This window comes from Pelodiscus sinensis, chromosome 14, assembly GCF_052426305.1.
Source record: "Pelodiscus sinensis isolate ZL-2025 chromosome 14, ASM5242630v1, whole genome shotgun sequence".
NCBI classification, from domain to species: domain Eukaryota; kingdom Metazoa; phylum Chordata; order Testudines; family Trionychidae; genus Pelodiscus; species Pelodiscus sinensis.
This window is the reverse complement of record NC_143065.1, coordinates 6861543-6879810: the sequence shown is the minus strand read 5'-3', so window position 1 is coordinate 6879810 and position 18268 is coordinate 6861543. Positions and strand designations below refer to the sequence as shown.

Below are 18268 nucleotides of genomic sequence, written 5' to 3'. Positions count from 1 at the left end.
TCTCTGAGCCACATACACAGTCTGTCACACACTATCTCTCTGCCCTCACACATAGTCACTGTACACACACACACGATTGCCATGCATGCTCTCCAAGTTTCTGTGCCATACAGTCACACACACACAATCTGTGTCACAAAGTCTTCTCGTCACATACATACACATACACAGTCTCTCTCTCTCTCTCTCTCTCTCTCTCTCTCTCTCTCTCTCTCTCGTCTCCAGCTCCATTGCTTCCACCTAAGGTCCCATCCTTTCTGGGGTCTAGTTGGCCCCTGACGACTTTCCAAAATTCATGGAGTGGCCCCTTGCAAAAATTATTGCCCAATCCTGGTTAAAATGGTAGTTCCCACTGACCTATCTTGTGCATATGTAGTGTAAGAGCTATCCCCACATGCCATGGATTGCGACAGAGTGGCAGTCCCTCCACTCAAAACAGCACAGAGATTGTTCCCACAGGGTGCCCCAAAGGGGCATAGAGGGGTAGAGAGTAAGCTGAGCCATGGCTCTATGGGAGCATGCGGCATCTCTGAAAAGGGGTAGTAGTTTGTGGGCTACCCTTACACAGTGGGGAGCTATGGAAGCCAGGCACAGCACCTCCAGTGCTTCCCAGAGTCAGCAGGCCACTTCACTGCCCCAAATATGGGGCTGTGCGCAATTAGCTCATACCTACCATAGAGATCTTGTTGGGCTTTCAATCAAAAATACTTAACAAAACAGTGGTGAGTTATGCCTAATACTTTTAATAACTGGTCAAACTATACAAATTTGTAACTACAAAACACAAAACAGACAGAAAAGTGATGGCATAAGAGTCAAAAGGAGCAAAACAAAAGCTAAACACACCTAATAGCAGATAGGGATTCTGATATGCCTCACTTGGTCACATACAATGGTGAATTAGTAACAGTACACACAGATATTAATTATGCAGGATTTCTCACAACAGCTGCTTCCAAATCCTCCACTCCATCCTAGATGACAAGTCAATTGGTGTTCTTCATTCTCTTACATAAATTCTTGTGCACACAACATCATCCGCACCGAAAGTCTTGAAAAGAAATACAAATCAATCAGCAGAAAGGCAATAAGCAAAAATTACATACAATTTTAAGAGTATATTAATTTGACAATAGAGATAAATAGCCCAGAACCTCATAATTTTTCTGCAGTTTCTTGGCATGCATTTGTGATTGGCAAGAGACTTTGGACTGTAATAGACTTTTATATTTGAAAACAGTCCCAATCTTTAAATGACTTAGTCTGAAATAAGGGTGCTTAGGCTGGGATTCAGATTAGCTTGTACAAGAATAACTGCTTAAATGCTCAGTTTCTCAGCTGGTTCAAATCAGTGCAGCTCCAGGGAGGTCAATGGAATAATGCTGATTTATACCAGCTGAAGATCCAGTCCATATATATTACATATATAAAACCTGTGAATGTAAGATGCTGACAGAATAGACATGAAATCCTCTTTTTCCAAGTATCCCCGCACTGCTTTGACAAGGGATGTTAAATATCACTTAATTGAATAGTCGATTAACCTCATGAATTCTTATTGGTTACTCGACTATTCTATAGTCCCGGTGGAGATGGGGCGGGCTGGCAGCCAGTGTGATCTGGCCCCACTCCGGAGGAGCTCCCTGCCACTCTGTGCTGCTGCCTTTGTATCAGAGGCAGAAGCATGGGGGCCAGGCAGGAGCTGGTCCGCAAGGGGAGCCAGTTTAAAAAACAGCCCCCCTCACAGACCAGCTGCCTGTTGCCCTGTGCTGTTGCCTCTCACGTAGCTGCAGTTGCGTATTTTAATTCGACTTTTTGCCCTGCTATGTAGACATGCCCTTGGTAACCTGAACTGGGAGATTTTTCAGGCCTACATATAGCAAGTTATGGGGTAGGTTCTTCAGGAGGTTTAAACTGACTTAGCTCCATTGAAGCTAACCAATTAGGCTCAGATCAAGGGCTATGAAGATTTAGCTGTGGTTTACTTTCAAAATACAAATAAATTTCGAATGCTTTTTTTGGCCGGTCATCAGTTTAAGACTGTACAGCCTAAAAGCTGGAAGTGCTTTTATTCTGTAGGCTTTGATGAGGAGGAAGACCATTTAATAGGTTTTTGGAAGGGGAAGTAGAGGGTTAGCAAGGAGGGAAAAACGTTTTCGTCTGTATAAATAGCTTCTCATATAAACCTTTATACCCTTTAAAAAACCTAAATGTCTGGAGATGAACAGTTAAAGGATCCAGTTTCCCACTGCCATATAATTCCAGAATCACTCATTCATACACCAAAAGATTTACCCCACCTTAGAATGGCTTCCTGATAACATTTGCAAAAATATACATATATGCCAAGTAACTTCAGTGGGAGCTATGCTAAAGAAAGGAGTGTCGGAATGGTGCCCCCAAAGGGCTTTATAGCTGCGATGGTTCAAGAAATTTTATTTTGATTATAATAATATTGAGGAAGCAACTTTATTGTGTTTGTACAGTGCCAACACAATAGGCCTCTAGGTGCTTCTATAATACAAATAATGCTCATAGAAATTAAAAACAATAAAGCAAACTCTGTGCACAGATTCCTGCAAGAGTTAGGGGACAAAAATAGTATAGACTTCTTCCCCAGCTACACATGCAAAGAGATCAAACACATGTTTGCACAGAATTTACAAGACTCATTGCCAATAGTCACCTATCAAGTGCCATTGAGATAACACTTTTCAAATAAATTATTCCTTCTCTGAAGAGCCAGACTAGATGATGTGGCTTCATAGATGCTATAGGAGTGTATTGCATTTTTTAGCTTTGATCTTTTATATTTTACAGGTAAAAATCATATTTTTAAAACTTAGATGCCTAAAGTTAGCCACCTAAATAATAGGCCTGATTTCCAGCCCCGTTAAAAGTAGAGCTACTTCTTTAGGGCAAGTCTACACTAAAAAATTATTTCAAAATAACTTATTTTGAAATAATAACTCCCAAAATAACTATTTCAAAATAGTGTGTTCACACTACAGGGAAGCCTTGAAATTAATCCAAGTCAGGCTCCCAGAATGTGAACGCACTACCTTGACTCAAAGCCCCAGGAAGCTTTGGGGAGTAATTACTTTGAATGACTCTGGGGAGTAGTTATTTCAAAATAGCAGCAGTGGAGCATCCACACTACTGCTATTTTGATATAATTATTTTGAAATAAGCATTATTCCTTTTGGGAAGCAGGGGTTATTATTTCAAAATAACCAGCCCATTATTTCAAAATTTGGTATTGTGGACACTCCACCTGTTATTTTGAAATAACTCCCTAGTGCAGACCACGGCTTAGATATGGCTTTAAATTGTTAACTCACATGTTGGAAAATTTTGAAAAGCCTGCACTAAAACAGTAGCATTATTACTGAAATGTCACTAAAACATATTGTTGAGCAGAGGAACTTGGAAGGACATACTTGCTGCACTCCCTTTCTTTGAAGTTACACATGACTTTGCTTCACAGGCCTGCTGTAGTGATGAGGCTGCTTGGACCATAGCTTGCTGCAGGCCTGGATTACTGGCAGAATGGGTCGTACTCTGCAGTTTCACCTGGGACCTGATCCAGTGCATTTCAGAGTCAATTAATGGGCTCCCATTGACATCAGTGGACAATAGCTCATGTCCCCAGTACTTTAATCAAGAGACGTCTGCATGTAAACCAGTTTTTACATAGACTCCTAGGTTGGAAGGGACCACTATGCTCATTTAGTCTGACCTCCTGCATAACGTGGGCTGTGCAACTTCACCAGCACAATTCCTATTTAATCTAGAGCAAATCTTTTATAAAACATCCCTTTTTGATTTTTAAACTGCAAGAGATGGAGATTCCACCCCAGTCATTCATAGATCAACTACAGTGACCTTATTTCCCTATGCTAAACATGGGACACCTGGTAAAACTACTCCTAGTCAAGTGTGTTCAATAGCAATCAAACAAACCTATACAGTACAACCATTCACATTAATGAGGAGTTGACTGAGCCCCTGTTAAAAAGAAATATTGAATAGCTGGGCTCCTTTTATTTATGTTCTTACCTTTAAAGCTTTAGGGCTCATGCAGAGAGACATGACACACATACACTCTGAGCCTCTCACATGGGGGGAGGGTTGACCCGCCCTGCTCAAAACTCTCTGTTCACCATGGCTGGCTGGGTCCCTGGGTGGGATCTGCCTCTCCTGGCCCTGGTGCTGTGTGTTCCCAAGAAAACACATGGGAAGGCACACACAGCTCACATGCCCCCCAGTAGCAGCCTTTCAGCACTGTGCAGGAGGGAAGAGATAGGAGTTGCTTCCCGCTGCAGGGGAAGGAAAGGGATGACCTGGCCTCTGTCTGCAGAGCTTCTCTTTTCCCCTCCTCCTCTGTGTGGCTAGAAGCAGTTTGTCCTTTCCTTCCCGTGCAGCGTCAAAAGGCAGCTCACACCTCCAGGCTACTGCTGGCCACTGCCATAACTCAGTTGCCTCCAGCTACAGTGCACGTAGGAAGGGGTTAAACCCTACAGATGCATTGTGCACCAGGGCTCAGGGAACCCAACCAGAGAGATGGCTCAGCTGGGGACAGAGCAACCTGAGCAGGACCAAGGGCAGATGGGTGTTTGGCTTTGGGTTTTTTTAAGATTGAAGCCTTGGAAGGTTTTCAAATACTTTTTAATAAAAAATGATGTAAAGGGTTAAATTGGATGTGTAAACAAAAAGGGAAACGAGAGGGGAACTTGTCAAAGTTCAGATTTCTTACCTTGAGAATATCGAAGTCTGGCCCTGTCTATGTATTCTAATTTAATTTACACCAGAGCACCATTCACTGGAGTTATTCTGTATTTATAACAGTATAATCAGGATTAGAGTGTGACCCAACATATGTGTTTCATATGCAGATCTAAAAATGTAGGTCTTTCCCCCTTACTCTCAAATTGTGATTCTATTGTTTTGTTTTGTTTTGTTTTTTTGCTGCTGTTGGACTTTTTCTGTGACATTAATGAGCTGTCAATCACTCATGCAAATTAGGTAAAACAAAAGGTCTGCAGTGACCCAGAATTAGAGGATGCTGCTTTCAAATGTTTGCTGTTCAAATTAGACTGATTTATCTTCTGTATTTTGGATGCTGCTTCCTTCATGACTGCTCAGCCCCTTATAATGTTTACTATGTTTTATACTGTGAATACTACATAATAGATGATTTCTGAAGCATGACTCTAAAAAACAGCGTCAGACTACATTTTGCACAGTTCACATGTCACACAGGGATTCTCAGAATCAATTATAGCAAGGGTCAGAGATCAGAAGTTGGTGGGGGTCTGAAGCATGGTTTCCATTCCCCTTCCTCTCCCTGGAAAAACCACGCCATAGTTGATGGAACTGGTGAACTGTGCAGCATAGATGAATGACTGAACATTTTTTAAATGATATTTCTGGATTCTGAAATGAAACACGGCAGGTCCAACACAGATTGGGGAGGGAGAGAGACTGCACAGCTGAGTGCCAAAGTGGGGTTTGAACAGAATCAAACCACTTAAAGGTTTAATGCTTCCTTTTTTAAAAAAAAGTACTCAAGTAGAGGATCGGCTCCCCAGTGCTTAATTTTTGCAGGGCCGTACCAGGGCTGAGCCCCAGAACCTCTAGGCTTGGCTGTTCATAGTTCCAGCAACTCTGGGCTTGCTGCATTAGTAATGAGAGTAAAAAAGATTGCTTGAGCCCCAGCACCTCTTTAATTACAAATTAAGCATTGCTGCTCCCACTAAAGTCAATGGCAGTTTTCCTATGGCTTCAATGAAAGCAAGATCAAGCCCAGAATCCAGTATCTATACAAGTTTAAGTACTAGAGACACCTAAAGCATTATTTGAATATGCATCCAGTTGCAATACCATTTGTAATACAGATGACTGACTGATACATAATTTAGTAATACAAGTTAGGAGATAAAATTGGCCATTGGCTAGACCATTGGACTGCAAGCCAGGAGACCTGGCTTCTATTTTTCCCTTTGTCACTTCCTGTGTGACATTGGACAAGTTGCACAGTCAACAATTTTCAGACTTCGGCACCCTAAACGTAGGCACACAAATAAGTGGTCTGAATTTGAGAAGTACTGAGCATTGTCTTTGATGGGCATTATAAATGGTAAATAATACAGAGGACAGGTCACTGATAGAGAACAATCTGGCTTGGTTGGTAAACTGGGAGCAAACAAACAATATACACTTTGATACAGGCAAATGTAAATCCATATATCTAGGAACAAAGAATGTAGGCCATTCTTGTAAGGTGGGCGCACTGTACAGGCAGTCCCCGGGTTACATGGATCCGACTTACATCGGATCCCTACTTACAAACGGGGTGAGGCAACCCCACACTAGCTGCTTCCCCCCAGCAGACCAGGGAGACGCGAAGCTAGCGCCCCCCTCCCCCAGCAGAGTAGGGAGACGCGGAGCGGCTTTTCTCAGCAGACACCTCAGCTTGAGAATAAAGGACTGAGGGAAGTGAGGTGTGGGAGAATAAAACTGAGCTCTGGAGAAATGTTTGGCTAGAGTTTCCCCTACAATATGTACCAGTTCCGACTTACATACAAATTCAACTTAAGAACAAACCTACAGTCCCTATCTTGTACGTAACCTGGGGACTGCGTGTACTGGGAAGCAATGACTTTCAAAAATAATTGGACTGGCAAGAGACGTTGGACTCTAATAAGCTTATATTTGAAAACAGTCACAATTTTTGAATAGCTTAGTCTGAATTAAGAGTGCTTAGGCTGGGATTCAGAAATCGATGTTAGTGACACAGTGATAGACTCCAGGAGCTCCATCTACTTATCTTAACAAAGAGAAGATGAAAGGGTGATGTGATCATAGTCTGTAAGTTCCTTCTGGGGGAAAGCTATTTGAAGAGCCCAATATCAAAAAATCCAGTAAATGGAAGTTGAAGCTGGACAAATTCATACTGGAAATAAACTTTTAACTGCAGGGGCATTGTTCTGATGTTTAGTCTTAAGGTGACCAGAATCCAGTTTTAAAAGGGACAATCCCATGTTTAAGCCCTCCTGCAGATGTTCTGACTTTTTCTTAAAAATGGGCAAATTGTCCCATATTTTCTGTCTCTCTCCATCAGTACTGGTGGGACCTGCAGCTGACTTAACACCCTCTTTACCTATCCTGCTCCCATCCTAACATTTATGAGCATCAGTATCCTAACAAATCTGTGATGGAGAATAATAATGCTATTAAATATGAAGGCTCCATTGCTACACTTCCAATGGTATTACTATAAATAAAAGTAGAAAAAGCATCTTTAAATCTCTTGTTAAAGTACTAACATGCCTTTCTGCAAAATGGGCCTGATCCTGCCTCTACAGAAAAACAAGATTTATTCTTGACATACCAAAAACACTTTTCCCAAGTTATCCTAGAAGATGAACAAAGAGCAAAGATGATTTTTAGGGAAGACAAAACACAGATGCAATCATCCCCCCCATGCAATAACTGAAATAACTCACAATGGTCTCTTCTTGGACAATCAGACACCAGCCCTGCAGAGCTCATACACAACAGCACAGGTTCTGCTCCGAGCAAGGCTGCTGTCCCAGCTACAGAGACCCCAAGATGCACAGGAGTGAGGCTCCCTCCAGCAGAGGTAAGCTGGCTGGGGAACTATGGCAAGGGTTACAGGAGAAGGTGTTTCTTGAAGAGGAGGGAGTTTAGAGCTGGGGAACTGTAAACTGATGCTTGCAGAAAATTACACCAGGGTGAGTTTCAACTCCCAGTCATGATCCAAGCAAAAACCCTCAAGAGAGAAAACCTTTTAAAATCAAGATTCGATGTTTTCCCAAAAAACATGCTTTAGTTCAATGGTATTTAACCTCTAGTCCAGGGCTACTCAACTTTAGAGGCCCCGGGGGCCACAATGATACTCATAGCACATGCTGAGGGCTGCAGCTAAGTGTGGTTGCTTATAAATGCAAATGTATATGCAAATATATGCAAGTAGCTTCTTTTACACAAACACCCTGGCGCTCCTGGCACCTCCTCCCTGGAGGCTAGAAACGCTGACACCCTGTACCTGTCTGTTCCAGCCAGCCCATCCGCTTGCGTCTTTCAATGCTCACCTTGCCTGGGAGATGCCTCACCATTGTGGAGCGTGTTCCCAGTGGAGGCCATGTTCAAAGGATCCCACTCACGGGCTGTGTGTTGAGCCCCGTATAAACCCAAACCACACCGTGGGCTGCAAACGGGCTGTGGGCTGGATGAGGCCCACGGGCCGTGTGTTGAGTAGCCCTGTTCTAGTCTGTGGACCCCAGGGGGTCTGCAGACTAAGATTTCCAAAGAGGTCTGCACCTCCATTAAAAATTGTAGGGGTCCACAAATGATAAAAAACATTGAAAACCACTGCTCTAATTGAAATAGGAATTAATTCTGGGAAGCAGTATGGCCTCTGGTTATAGAGGAGGTTAGACTAGCTGAGTACAATTGTTCCTTCTATGAGTCCATTTTGCATTCCCTAACCTCACTCTCCATTCCCAATTAGGTCTGTTTGTGTTACGGGTGCAGGAGGTGACAGCATTACAATACAATCTCCTGCTTGTACTGTAAGAGTTGGCCTTGGTTTTGTAGCCATCTCACGATCAGGTTGCTTAGACAACAAAAGCCATAAATGCTTTGTTAGAGAGAGAGAAAAATGACACTTGTATCAGTAAAACCAAAGAAAAACGACATGAAATAGCGGATAAAGCTTTCTGGTTCCTAACATAAAGTAACATAAAGTCTTTCTAGGGCTGAACAAACCAATGATGTGGGTGCTCATATTTATGGAAACCAGTGTGATTTCACTAATAACAACCATGCTGTTCCTGAGAGCACTGTTCCTCACTGTTTGAAATAATAGCATTAACATTCAGATCAGGGTATTTTCCCCCTTTCAGATGAGACCTTAAAAACAGAGCTCGTGCCTGCAGTTCATGAAGGTTAGGTTGTATTGGTATCTTCCATAAGAGCAGAGTGCCTCAGTGTTCTAGACTAAAAATCCTCTCCCCATTTTTGTGCGAGCTATAAGTCAATTGACTGCCTCCATCCCAGACAGCATGTTCTCCAGACACTTTATTCCCTGGCTGAGGCACTATTCTGTCTTTCTATCTAGGGCTGCATCTACACAGCAGCACTATTTTGGAATAATGGCTGTTATTCTGAAATAACAATGTGAGCATCGGCACAGCAATTCCATTACTTTGAAATAATATTGAAGTAACGAATGGCTAATTCTGACTTCTGTAAACCTCATTCCATGAGGAATAACGCCTATTCCAAAATTGTTATTTCGAAATAGCTGTAGTGTGGATGCTCCACTGCTGCTATTTTGAAATAGCTCCTCCCCAGGGCCATTCAAAGTAATTATTCCTTAGTGCTTCCTGGGTCTCTAAATTGAGGTATCGCTCCACATCAGGGGAGCCTGCCTCGGACTAATTTTGAGGCTTCCCTGAAGCGTAGACATACTATTTTGAAATAAGCGATTTCCGAGTATTTCTTCCAGAATAGCTTATTCTGAAATAAGTGTGCAATGTAGACGTGCAATGTAGACTTAATGATACTTATGTGACTCCCATTACTGTAGAACAGGGGTGGCAATAATTCTTTGCTGGGGGCCACTTCAGAAATTTTTGAAGTGGCTCTGGGCCACATAGAATGGGAAGGGGCAGGGACAAGATACTTCCTGGTTCCCAACCCCCAGACAATAAGTGGTCTGGGAGTGAGGGAGCGCCTTTGCCCTCTCCCCACGTTCTCCTTATGTACCCATGCCCCTGGTGTGGGAAGAGACTTCCCACAGCCCCCTGCTCCTAGGCCAAATAAGGCCTGGAGGCGGGGGAGTGTGCGAAACCACCTCTGCACTCTCCCACTCCACGAGTAGCGTGTGGTGCTTCTAAGTGCCTCATGCTCCTGGCAGGACAGAAGGAGGCTTTGCCCGCTCCCCCACCCCAGGCCCTAATTGGCCCGGGGGCGGGGAAGTAGCAGGGCCTCCACGGGCTGGATCCAGCCGCCGGATCCAGCCTGAGGAGGCCCTTTTGCCCACCCCTGCTGTAGAATCTGAGTACAGGCAGTCCGCGGGTTACGTACAAGATAGAGACTGTAGGTTTGTTCTTAAGTTGAATCTGTACGTAAGTCGGAACTGGCGTCAGCCGCTGCTGAAACTGATCAGTTTCAACCGCGGCTGAATCTGGACGCCAGTTCTGACTTACATACAGATTCAACTTAAGAACCCCAGGCGTCCCCAAGTCAGCTGCTGCTGAAACTGATCAGCGGCTGATTCCAGGAAGCCTGGGGCAGAGCAACTCTGCCTTGGGCTTCCTGTAGTCAGCCGCTGGTCAGTTTCAGCAGCGGCTGACTTGGGGACGCCTGGGGCAGAGCAGCTGGGGTTCTGCTGGGTTGCTCCAGTAGCGCGGCTCCTTGGCGCTACTGGAGCAACCCAGCAGCACCCCAGCTGCTCTGCCCCAGGCGTCCCCAAGTCAGCCGCTGCTGAAACTGACCAGCAGCGGCTGAATCAGGACGCCTGGGGCAGAGCAGCTGGGGTGCTCCTGGGTTGGTCCGGAGCAGCGCTGTGGGACCAACCGGGCAGCCCCCAGCTGCTCTACCCCAGGGGTAGGCAAGAAAAGCCTGGTCTGCTGGGGGGGGGGGGGCACTAGCTGCACCCCCCCCCCCAGCAGACCAGGGAGACCGGGGTGGCGGACCGCCCAAGTCCTCCACGGCTTTGCTCCGTCTCCCTGGTCTGCTGACCTGGGAGACGCGGAGCAAAGCCGCAGAGCACGCGGGCAGCGGGACAGTCCAGGCGCGCCGCGGCTGTCCCACTGCTGGCGTGCTCCGAGGCTTTGCTCCCCATCTCCCTGGTCTGCTGGTCAGACCAGGGAGACGGGGAGCAAAGCCGCGGAGCACGCCCGCAGCGGGATAGCCCAAGTGCGCTTGAGCTGTCCCCCTGCGGGCGTGCTCTGTGGCTTTGCTCCCTGTCTCCCTGGTCTGCTGGCGGGGTCCAGCAAAGCCACTGGACCCCCCCAGCAGACCAGGGACACCCGAGCAAAGCCGCCGCCTGGGCGGCTTTGCTCCCGGGCAAACGAGCAAAGCCGCCCAGGCCGCGGCTTTGCTCGGGTGTCCCTGGTCTGCTGGGGGCGTCCAGCGGCTTTGCTGGACCCCCCCCCCAGCAGACCAGGGAGACCGGGAGAAGCTTTTCTCGCCCCGGAAGACACGGGTGGTGACCCGCCGCCCGTGAGCTCCGGGGCGAGAAAAGCCCCATTCGTAAGTGCGGATCCGACATAAGTCGGATCCGCGTAAGTCGGGGACTGCCTGTACTTTACAGATTTTAATGTATTTATCCTCATAATATTCTTAGCAGCCCCATTTTATAGATAGGTAACTGAAGCATAGAGAGGCTAAGTGATTTGCCCAGGGCTGCACAGGATGTCTGTAGCACAGCAGGAACTAACCCTGGATCTCCCACAGTGGAGACTAGTGTTCTAACCACTGGAAAATTCTTCCTTTCAGAAAAGAAGGAGTAGAATGAGATAACTTAATGTGGCTTTGGATGTACAAACTGCTGTGGTGGGGGAAAGGCACAAACTTAATGGTGCTACTTGTAACCAGGTCAAAGTGACAATATCTTTAGTCAGGTACAGATTACAGCTACAGTTGTGGAAGGTCTGGGCATTGAGGCAAGATTCAGAGAAGAAATGTCAATACCACGATAATAACTACAGGAGAAACTAATAGACTGAATGTGACTGAGAGTACATCTACTATCCCCTGCTGGGAGAAAGGAGGGTCCCCAGGCTCATACTCCATCTTGAGCTTGAAAATCTACACAGCATTTTTGGCCCCACAGCATGAGCTCTGTAAATCCAAACCAGCTGATAGTTAGCTGCTGGCCCATGGGTTTTGGTGTATCCTGTGTGGATGCAGCCCTGTTGGCTCAGGTAGAAGGATCCAGTTCCAGATACTGGAGGCAGAACTGGTGACCTTCTTCTGCCTGAGTCTGGAGTGTTATATAGGAGTGGACAGAGGGAATGCAAGGACTGAAAAAGCAGATAGATTGGATCTGGACATGGGTAGATAAGGAGGAGTGAGCCCATAGAATCTTGAAAACAGGGCAATTCTGAATAAAGTTCAGAAATGAACAGGGATTCAGAAGTGTCAGAGGATGGGGTGATATGTTCCTACTTATTAGAGGGAGGTTATATAGTACTAACAGTATATGTCAGCCACCACTTTGTTACATACCATGTGATAAGATACAACTTTTTACACGCAAAGCAAAAAAAGAGGAGGAAAAGGATACCTTTCCAGGTAAATCAAAGCTAGCAGTTTTCTGTTCTGATTGATAAAAATCTACAATTACAACCCTCTGGAATTACTCTACATTTACAGAGCTGGATTTGGCCCATTATGGTTATTTTATGACTAAGTGTTTAGAGGCAGCTAAAACAGTAGAAATAATATATTTGGTAAGTTATTTGAGAGTAACCATTTAAAAAAGCCATTGTGTGTGAATTGCAGTGAAGAGAGTTAGGAGAGTTAAGAGTCCAATTGCACAGCAACAAACCTATTAGTACAATATATGCACTGGAAGGGTGAAAGGTTCTTACCAAAATCAGCTCATCGTTAACTAATTCCCGAGTCCAATATGTTTTAGGGCCCTCTCCCTCAATAAGAGTTTGTTTGCAATAGATCTTGTTTTCATTCTCCCAAGTGGCTAAACTCTGCAGGCAAGAAAACCATTAGTAACATTAATTATAGCCTCTGGCAGCATGAGGCAGAGAGACAACAATGAACACTTCAGAGAATAATTGCTGCTGTAAAAGAGCAACACATGGTAGATAACAGCAAGGGAAAAAAGCATATAAACAGAAAGTGGTAAAATCAAAAAGAAGGTTGTGAATGGCCCTTTTAGAGATCCATACATTTAAACAAGAATCATTGCAAATTTGATTTCTCATTGTAACTTGATTATTTCAAGTGTCCAAAATAAATCCTTTAATTCTCATACAAATCTTACTGGTGACAATCTTCACTTGATTAATATGTAATAATTTAGCATCTTTATAAAGATCTGGCATGTTATTTACCACCTCGTGGCATAAAAGCAGCTAGAATCAAATGTAACATTTTGGAATAATAAATAATGCAATATTTGCCACATAATCTTTATTCCATATGGCACTTTTCCAGATTGCTTATTTGTTCAATGGATGCTTCTAACAAGCAGCATACATAGCAGCTAAATAACAGTAATAATACTAGAATTTGGATGCATTCAGGTTTTTTTAAAATTAAGATGGAGGAGGCCTGGAAATTGAAATACACTTAAGATATTTTTTCAGAGCACTTAGAATTATTACTATAAAGCTATTTCAGGGCAAGAAATCATGGAATTTCATATTGTTTTAACAATCAGGCAAGTCCAGGCTCTCCCTTGCTTTTCTCCCTATAGCTAAATTATTATTCCACCATGCATTGGAACAGCTGTGCAGAAGGATGCCCAATAATGAATGTACAAGTAATCACTTTACAAGGGGAGCATTCATTAGTCTGTGATGATAAAACAAAAATAAAGTCAACACTCCTTTGAATTTCCAAAGGAAAATCTTTTAATATAAACATTTGCTATTCCCTTTATTTAAAAAAATGTTTCCTTCAAAATTATAGCCTTTTAAAACCAACATGACTGTTATACAGGTTATGCTTTTCTTTTCAAATATCGTGCTTCCTTACTTGTTTCAGTGAAAAAGATCAAGTCAGATCCCTCTTCCTGTAAAGTGCTTCAGAATCTATAAAAATTCAGCTATTTTGTCAGGTATTGCAAACAATATTATGACACGCCATTTTTCTGTCCATCTCTTTATCATAGTTACAGCTCAATTTTATAGTGAGCTCAGCAATATAATTTACTCATAATTTCATACTTAAAAAAATTACTGCATCACAAAACTCAATTTTACAAATTTGCCTGTTTTCAAAGAAGACAGCAATAATTATTGTCTTTGCAGATACAGCAAAAAACTTCTATTTAAAATAGAGTCAAATACTTACGTATTCTGGATGATCAAATTCAGTTTTACTTTCCCTTACAGAAAAAAATTAACAAAGCCTAAGAGATATTTCTTGAATAAACCTTTAAACTATGTATTTTGTTAATCCTAGAGATTCAAAACAATTTGAGGATGCTTAGTATCTCCCAGGATCTGCCTCCCAGTTACACCAGTTTAAATCCATAACAATTATACTAAACCTGATGACATTACTCTGGATTTTCGTCAATGCAAATGAACACAGAAATTGGTCCTGGATGATCAGAAATATTTTGCTTCTATTTTGCCTTTTTAAATATTATTCTTTGTTTGGGGCATGGTTCTGATATCCTTTACTTGCACTGCGTTGCACCTTACTTTGAAAGTTGTTTCATTGATATCAATGCCACCATTCACACTGAGTAGCACCTTCATTGATGAGCAGTGTGGAATTACTTGTGGTATCAGAATCGGGTCCTTTGTGAACCTTTTTCATACAACCCCCACCTCCCACCATAGAGGTCCTAATTCTCTATTTCCTTATGCCTTTTGTATTCATATCAATGCAAAGTAGGTGTAAGATGTAACTAAATCAGAAAGTAGTAATGTACACCCACTTTGCACAAGTGCAAATGACTATAAAAGGCAAAGAGCAATGGAAACATCAAGTCCAGAGTTTCTCAGCAGAATGTGTAAAAAAAAAGCCAACCAGATGAGGCATCTCAGAGAGAACACTGAACAAAGAAAGTGGTGTAATCAGAATAGACAGCTGTGGAAGTTTACACTCACATAATTAAGCATCACAATGCATCAAAGATACAAGCAGTGGAAATGTATCTGCAGAGATCTCGGAGAAATCCAACCTGGGAGAGCAACGGGCTTTTCCTAGGACTAGGGGAAGCTGTTTCGTTGCTGGATCAGACCTCTGGTTTGCTGTATCCTATTCAGCCTCTTACAACACTCCCATCACCAGAGCAGGACCCGAGTAGAGTTTCGCTGGGAGCACGCCACCAGCCAAGGCTCTGTACGCTCACACACACACTCACCCACTCCGCCTTACCCTGCATTTTCGGCCATCCACAGTCTCCTCTTGGAAGCTCTCCCCTACTTGGAAGTTGATCTCCGTGGTGCGGACTGTGGTGGAGGTTTTGATGTAGAACTGGTCCCCGTCCTGGCGGATCTCCACGTGCGGCTTGGACGCGGCTGCCACTGCCACCTTCCTGAGCATCGCGTTGACCCCTGGGCAAAGGGAGCAGAGCCTCACGCAGCCACTCGCCGGCGGGCCGTGGGCACCGCACAGGAGAGCGGGGCCGAGCAGGGCTGCATCCCCTTGCCCGGGGGCGCTGGGCCTGGGTCACGCGGCGCTGTGGGCAGGGGGGCCGGCTCTGCCCTGGCGAGGCGGGCGAGCTACAGGGCCGCGCTGGCTTTGCCCGGGGCAGGTGCGGAGGCTGCGCCCCGAGCCATGCCCGCGGCGATCGGCTCGCCTGGAGCTGCCGCGGGCTCTCCGGGGGGCGCGTCTGGTGCTGCGGGGAGAAGGCAGCGGGCACCTGGCCCCGCACCGCCAGCGCAGAGCCCCGGCTGCCGAGGGACCCGCCGCAGCCCGCTCCTTACCCAGCGCTCGCAGCAGCTCGTCAAAGTTCTCGCTGCTCTTCATTTTCCAGGTGCCGGCGAAGTTGGGCATGTCGGAGGCGGCAGGAGGGGCGACCCGGGCTCTGGCTGCTCTCGGCTCCGGCGCTGGCACCTTGTGAGCGGGCGGGCTGAGGCGCTGGCTGTGGGACTGTCACTCGCCCTCCCCACCTCTCCTCCCGGGGGATTCGGCAGCAGCAGCGGCGCAAGCAGCCATCCACTCCCCACCCCCAGCCATCCATCATCCCGCCCTGCCTCCCGCTCCTGGGGGGTCCCCCGAAGGGAGACCCCAACTGTCACTCGCCCTGCAGCTGCCAGCCGGCTGGAGACTCACAAGCTAATGAAAGGAGCAAGTGGCAGAGGGGATCCGAAGAGGAACAGTGCTCAGGATGGACTTTAACTGGGGCATTGTAAGCAGGGATACATTACTTCCTCCGGTGACAGCTCCTCAGCCTCGCAAAAGGGGAAAGGCCCCTTTATAATTTTGCTGGTGTGTGGGCCAAGCACATTCCTGGGGTAATGGGAAAGCCTGTCCCAATATTTCTGGTCCAGAAAACCTATACATGGAAATGGGCCCTGATTTAGAAACATAGCTAAATGTAAAGAACCAAGAAAAGGGTTAAACACACCTCAGAAACAACCCAAAACATCAAACACAAACGGATTTTCCCCAGTTTTTTGTTTCACTGAGAACTAATGAAATTCAGTTTCAGTTCAAAACAAACTGACAATTTCCTTCCAGATTTTTCAGCTGGTCCCTAAATAGAAAAAAAAATCCTTTATTCCCTCATGTCGAAATAAAATCCCATCCCATTCATGAGACTACAGATAATCAAGCAACAAATCACTCTTACCCACCTAACACACTGAGTTAGCCAAAGGTAGCAACTGAAATTAATCCTCTACTCACTGGCATATCTCTTCTTCCCATATGGCTACACCAGAAACTGCAGTGGCTATTGCAAAGTCACATATTTTGAAAAAAGAAAACACTACAAGCACATATTTCTCAGACATTTGGAAGAAAAGTGAGTTTGGTACAGTAGTATGTCCATACAGTATGCAGGAGATAAGCATTCTCTGGGGTCTTTCATGGATCCTTCTCCATTGCCACTGCTTTTAATCGCAAGAACAAAAGAACAAAAGATTTCTCTTTCTCATACCACATCAAAGCCTGCTCACCTTATAAGTGCAACAGGAGTACTGACATGAATGAAATATTGGACTGTGGTTATAGCCATATGGATCCCAGGATATTGAAGAAACAAGGTAGGTGAGATTGTAGCACAGTTTTTGTTGGTGAAAGAGATAAGCTTTGGAGCTTACAGAACCCACACCTGAAGAAGCTGGGAAGCTTGTCTCTTTCACCAACAGAAATTGGTCCAATAAAAGATATTACCTCACCCCCCTTTTGACTATATGCTGTAAATTTACAGACCCCTTTCTCATAAAAATACATTCTAATCATGCAGAAAGGACTCTTAAAGTTTGACCCACATCCATGCAAACCATTTGGCTGAATCTGTTTTATGGCACACTCACAGCCACTCTGACTCTGAAAAAGTCAAATGATAATTTGGTTATTTGGGGTCAGGACCGTCCTGACCATATAGGTGAACAAGGAGGTTGGCTAGGGCACCTGGTTTTAAGGGGCACCACATTAAACAGAAGTGATTTTTTCTCTGTTTAAAAATTTATGAATATGTTATCTTTTATAAACAAAAGTATCAAATATTGTATTTGTAAAACAGTGCATCATTGCTATGTCAGAAGCTGAGTTATATTGTTTATTTCAGATTGTGGAGCATGGTTGTGCATGAAAATACAGTTAAAATGTGTCACCATGACATAGCTTCAAAACAGCACTACCTGGATTTGCTGCATAGGTATAGAGTCTGGCAGGTCAGACTTTCTCAGTAGACCAGTATAGGCCAATCATACACTTGAGTCAGTGTTCCTTGCCACATAGTGAAGGCCGGTCAGCAACTCACAGTAGCTGATCTACCATGTTATGAACCATGACCCCAAAGATGCTGTGCCTGCAAATAATTTGTAATGTGTTGTACTTGAAACATTTGGTAAGCTGTTTTAACAAGAATGCAAAAGGAGAATCACAAGTACTTAAGATTAAGATTGTGTATTTATTATAATTTGTGGTTGCTTTAGTGAGAGTTCTCAGTGGGCAAAACCTGGCATTCTGCAGGATATATGAAAATTCATACAGTGCAGGTAATGGAAACTTCTTGTTTGATACAGTCATGAAGGAGCAGCTGTATAAAATAAGTGACTATGAAACTCATGTTCAATTCCTTGGAAAAACTCTTCATAATGAGCTGATTCAACTCCTAACAAATGCTATTAAAGAGAAATTTTTAGCAGCTGCCCATTCTGCAAAATACTTTTCAATAGTTATGAACTGTATACCAGATGTGAGTCATATCGAGCAGATGACAATGATCATTTGTTTTGTTGATGCATCAAAATCTGCACTTGAGTATAACGCTGAAGTGATCGCAAAGGAACATTTTTGAGGGGATTATACCATTGAAGGAGACGACTGGGACCCTTATGAGTGAATGTATTCTATCAGA

The 18268-nt window shown here is 44.4% G+C and overlaps 1 protein-coding gene across 1 annotated transcript; it reads right to left on the bottom strand.

Annotated features, from left to right (window-relative positions):
• Positions 1–730: 730 nt before the first annotated feature.
• Positions 731–15783, bottom strand: CRABP1 (cellular retinoic acid binding protein 1). Its single transcript, NM_001286888.1, is given in 4 exon segments — positions 731–1051; positions 12630–12743; positions 15112–15290; positions 15663–15783. Coding segments are annotated over 4 exon segments (414 nt in total). The 5' UTR covers positions 15733–15783; the 3' UTR covers positions 731–1000.
• Between the last annotated feature and the right edge of the window lie 2485 nt (positions 15784–18268).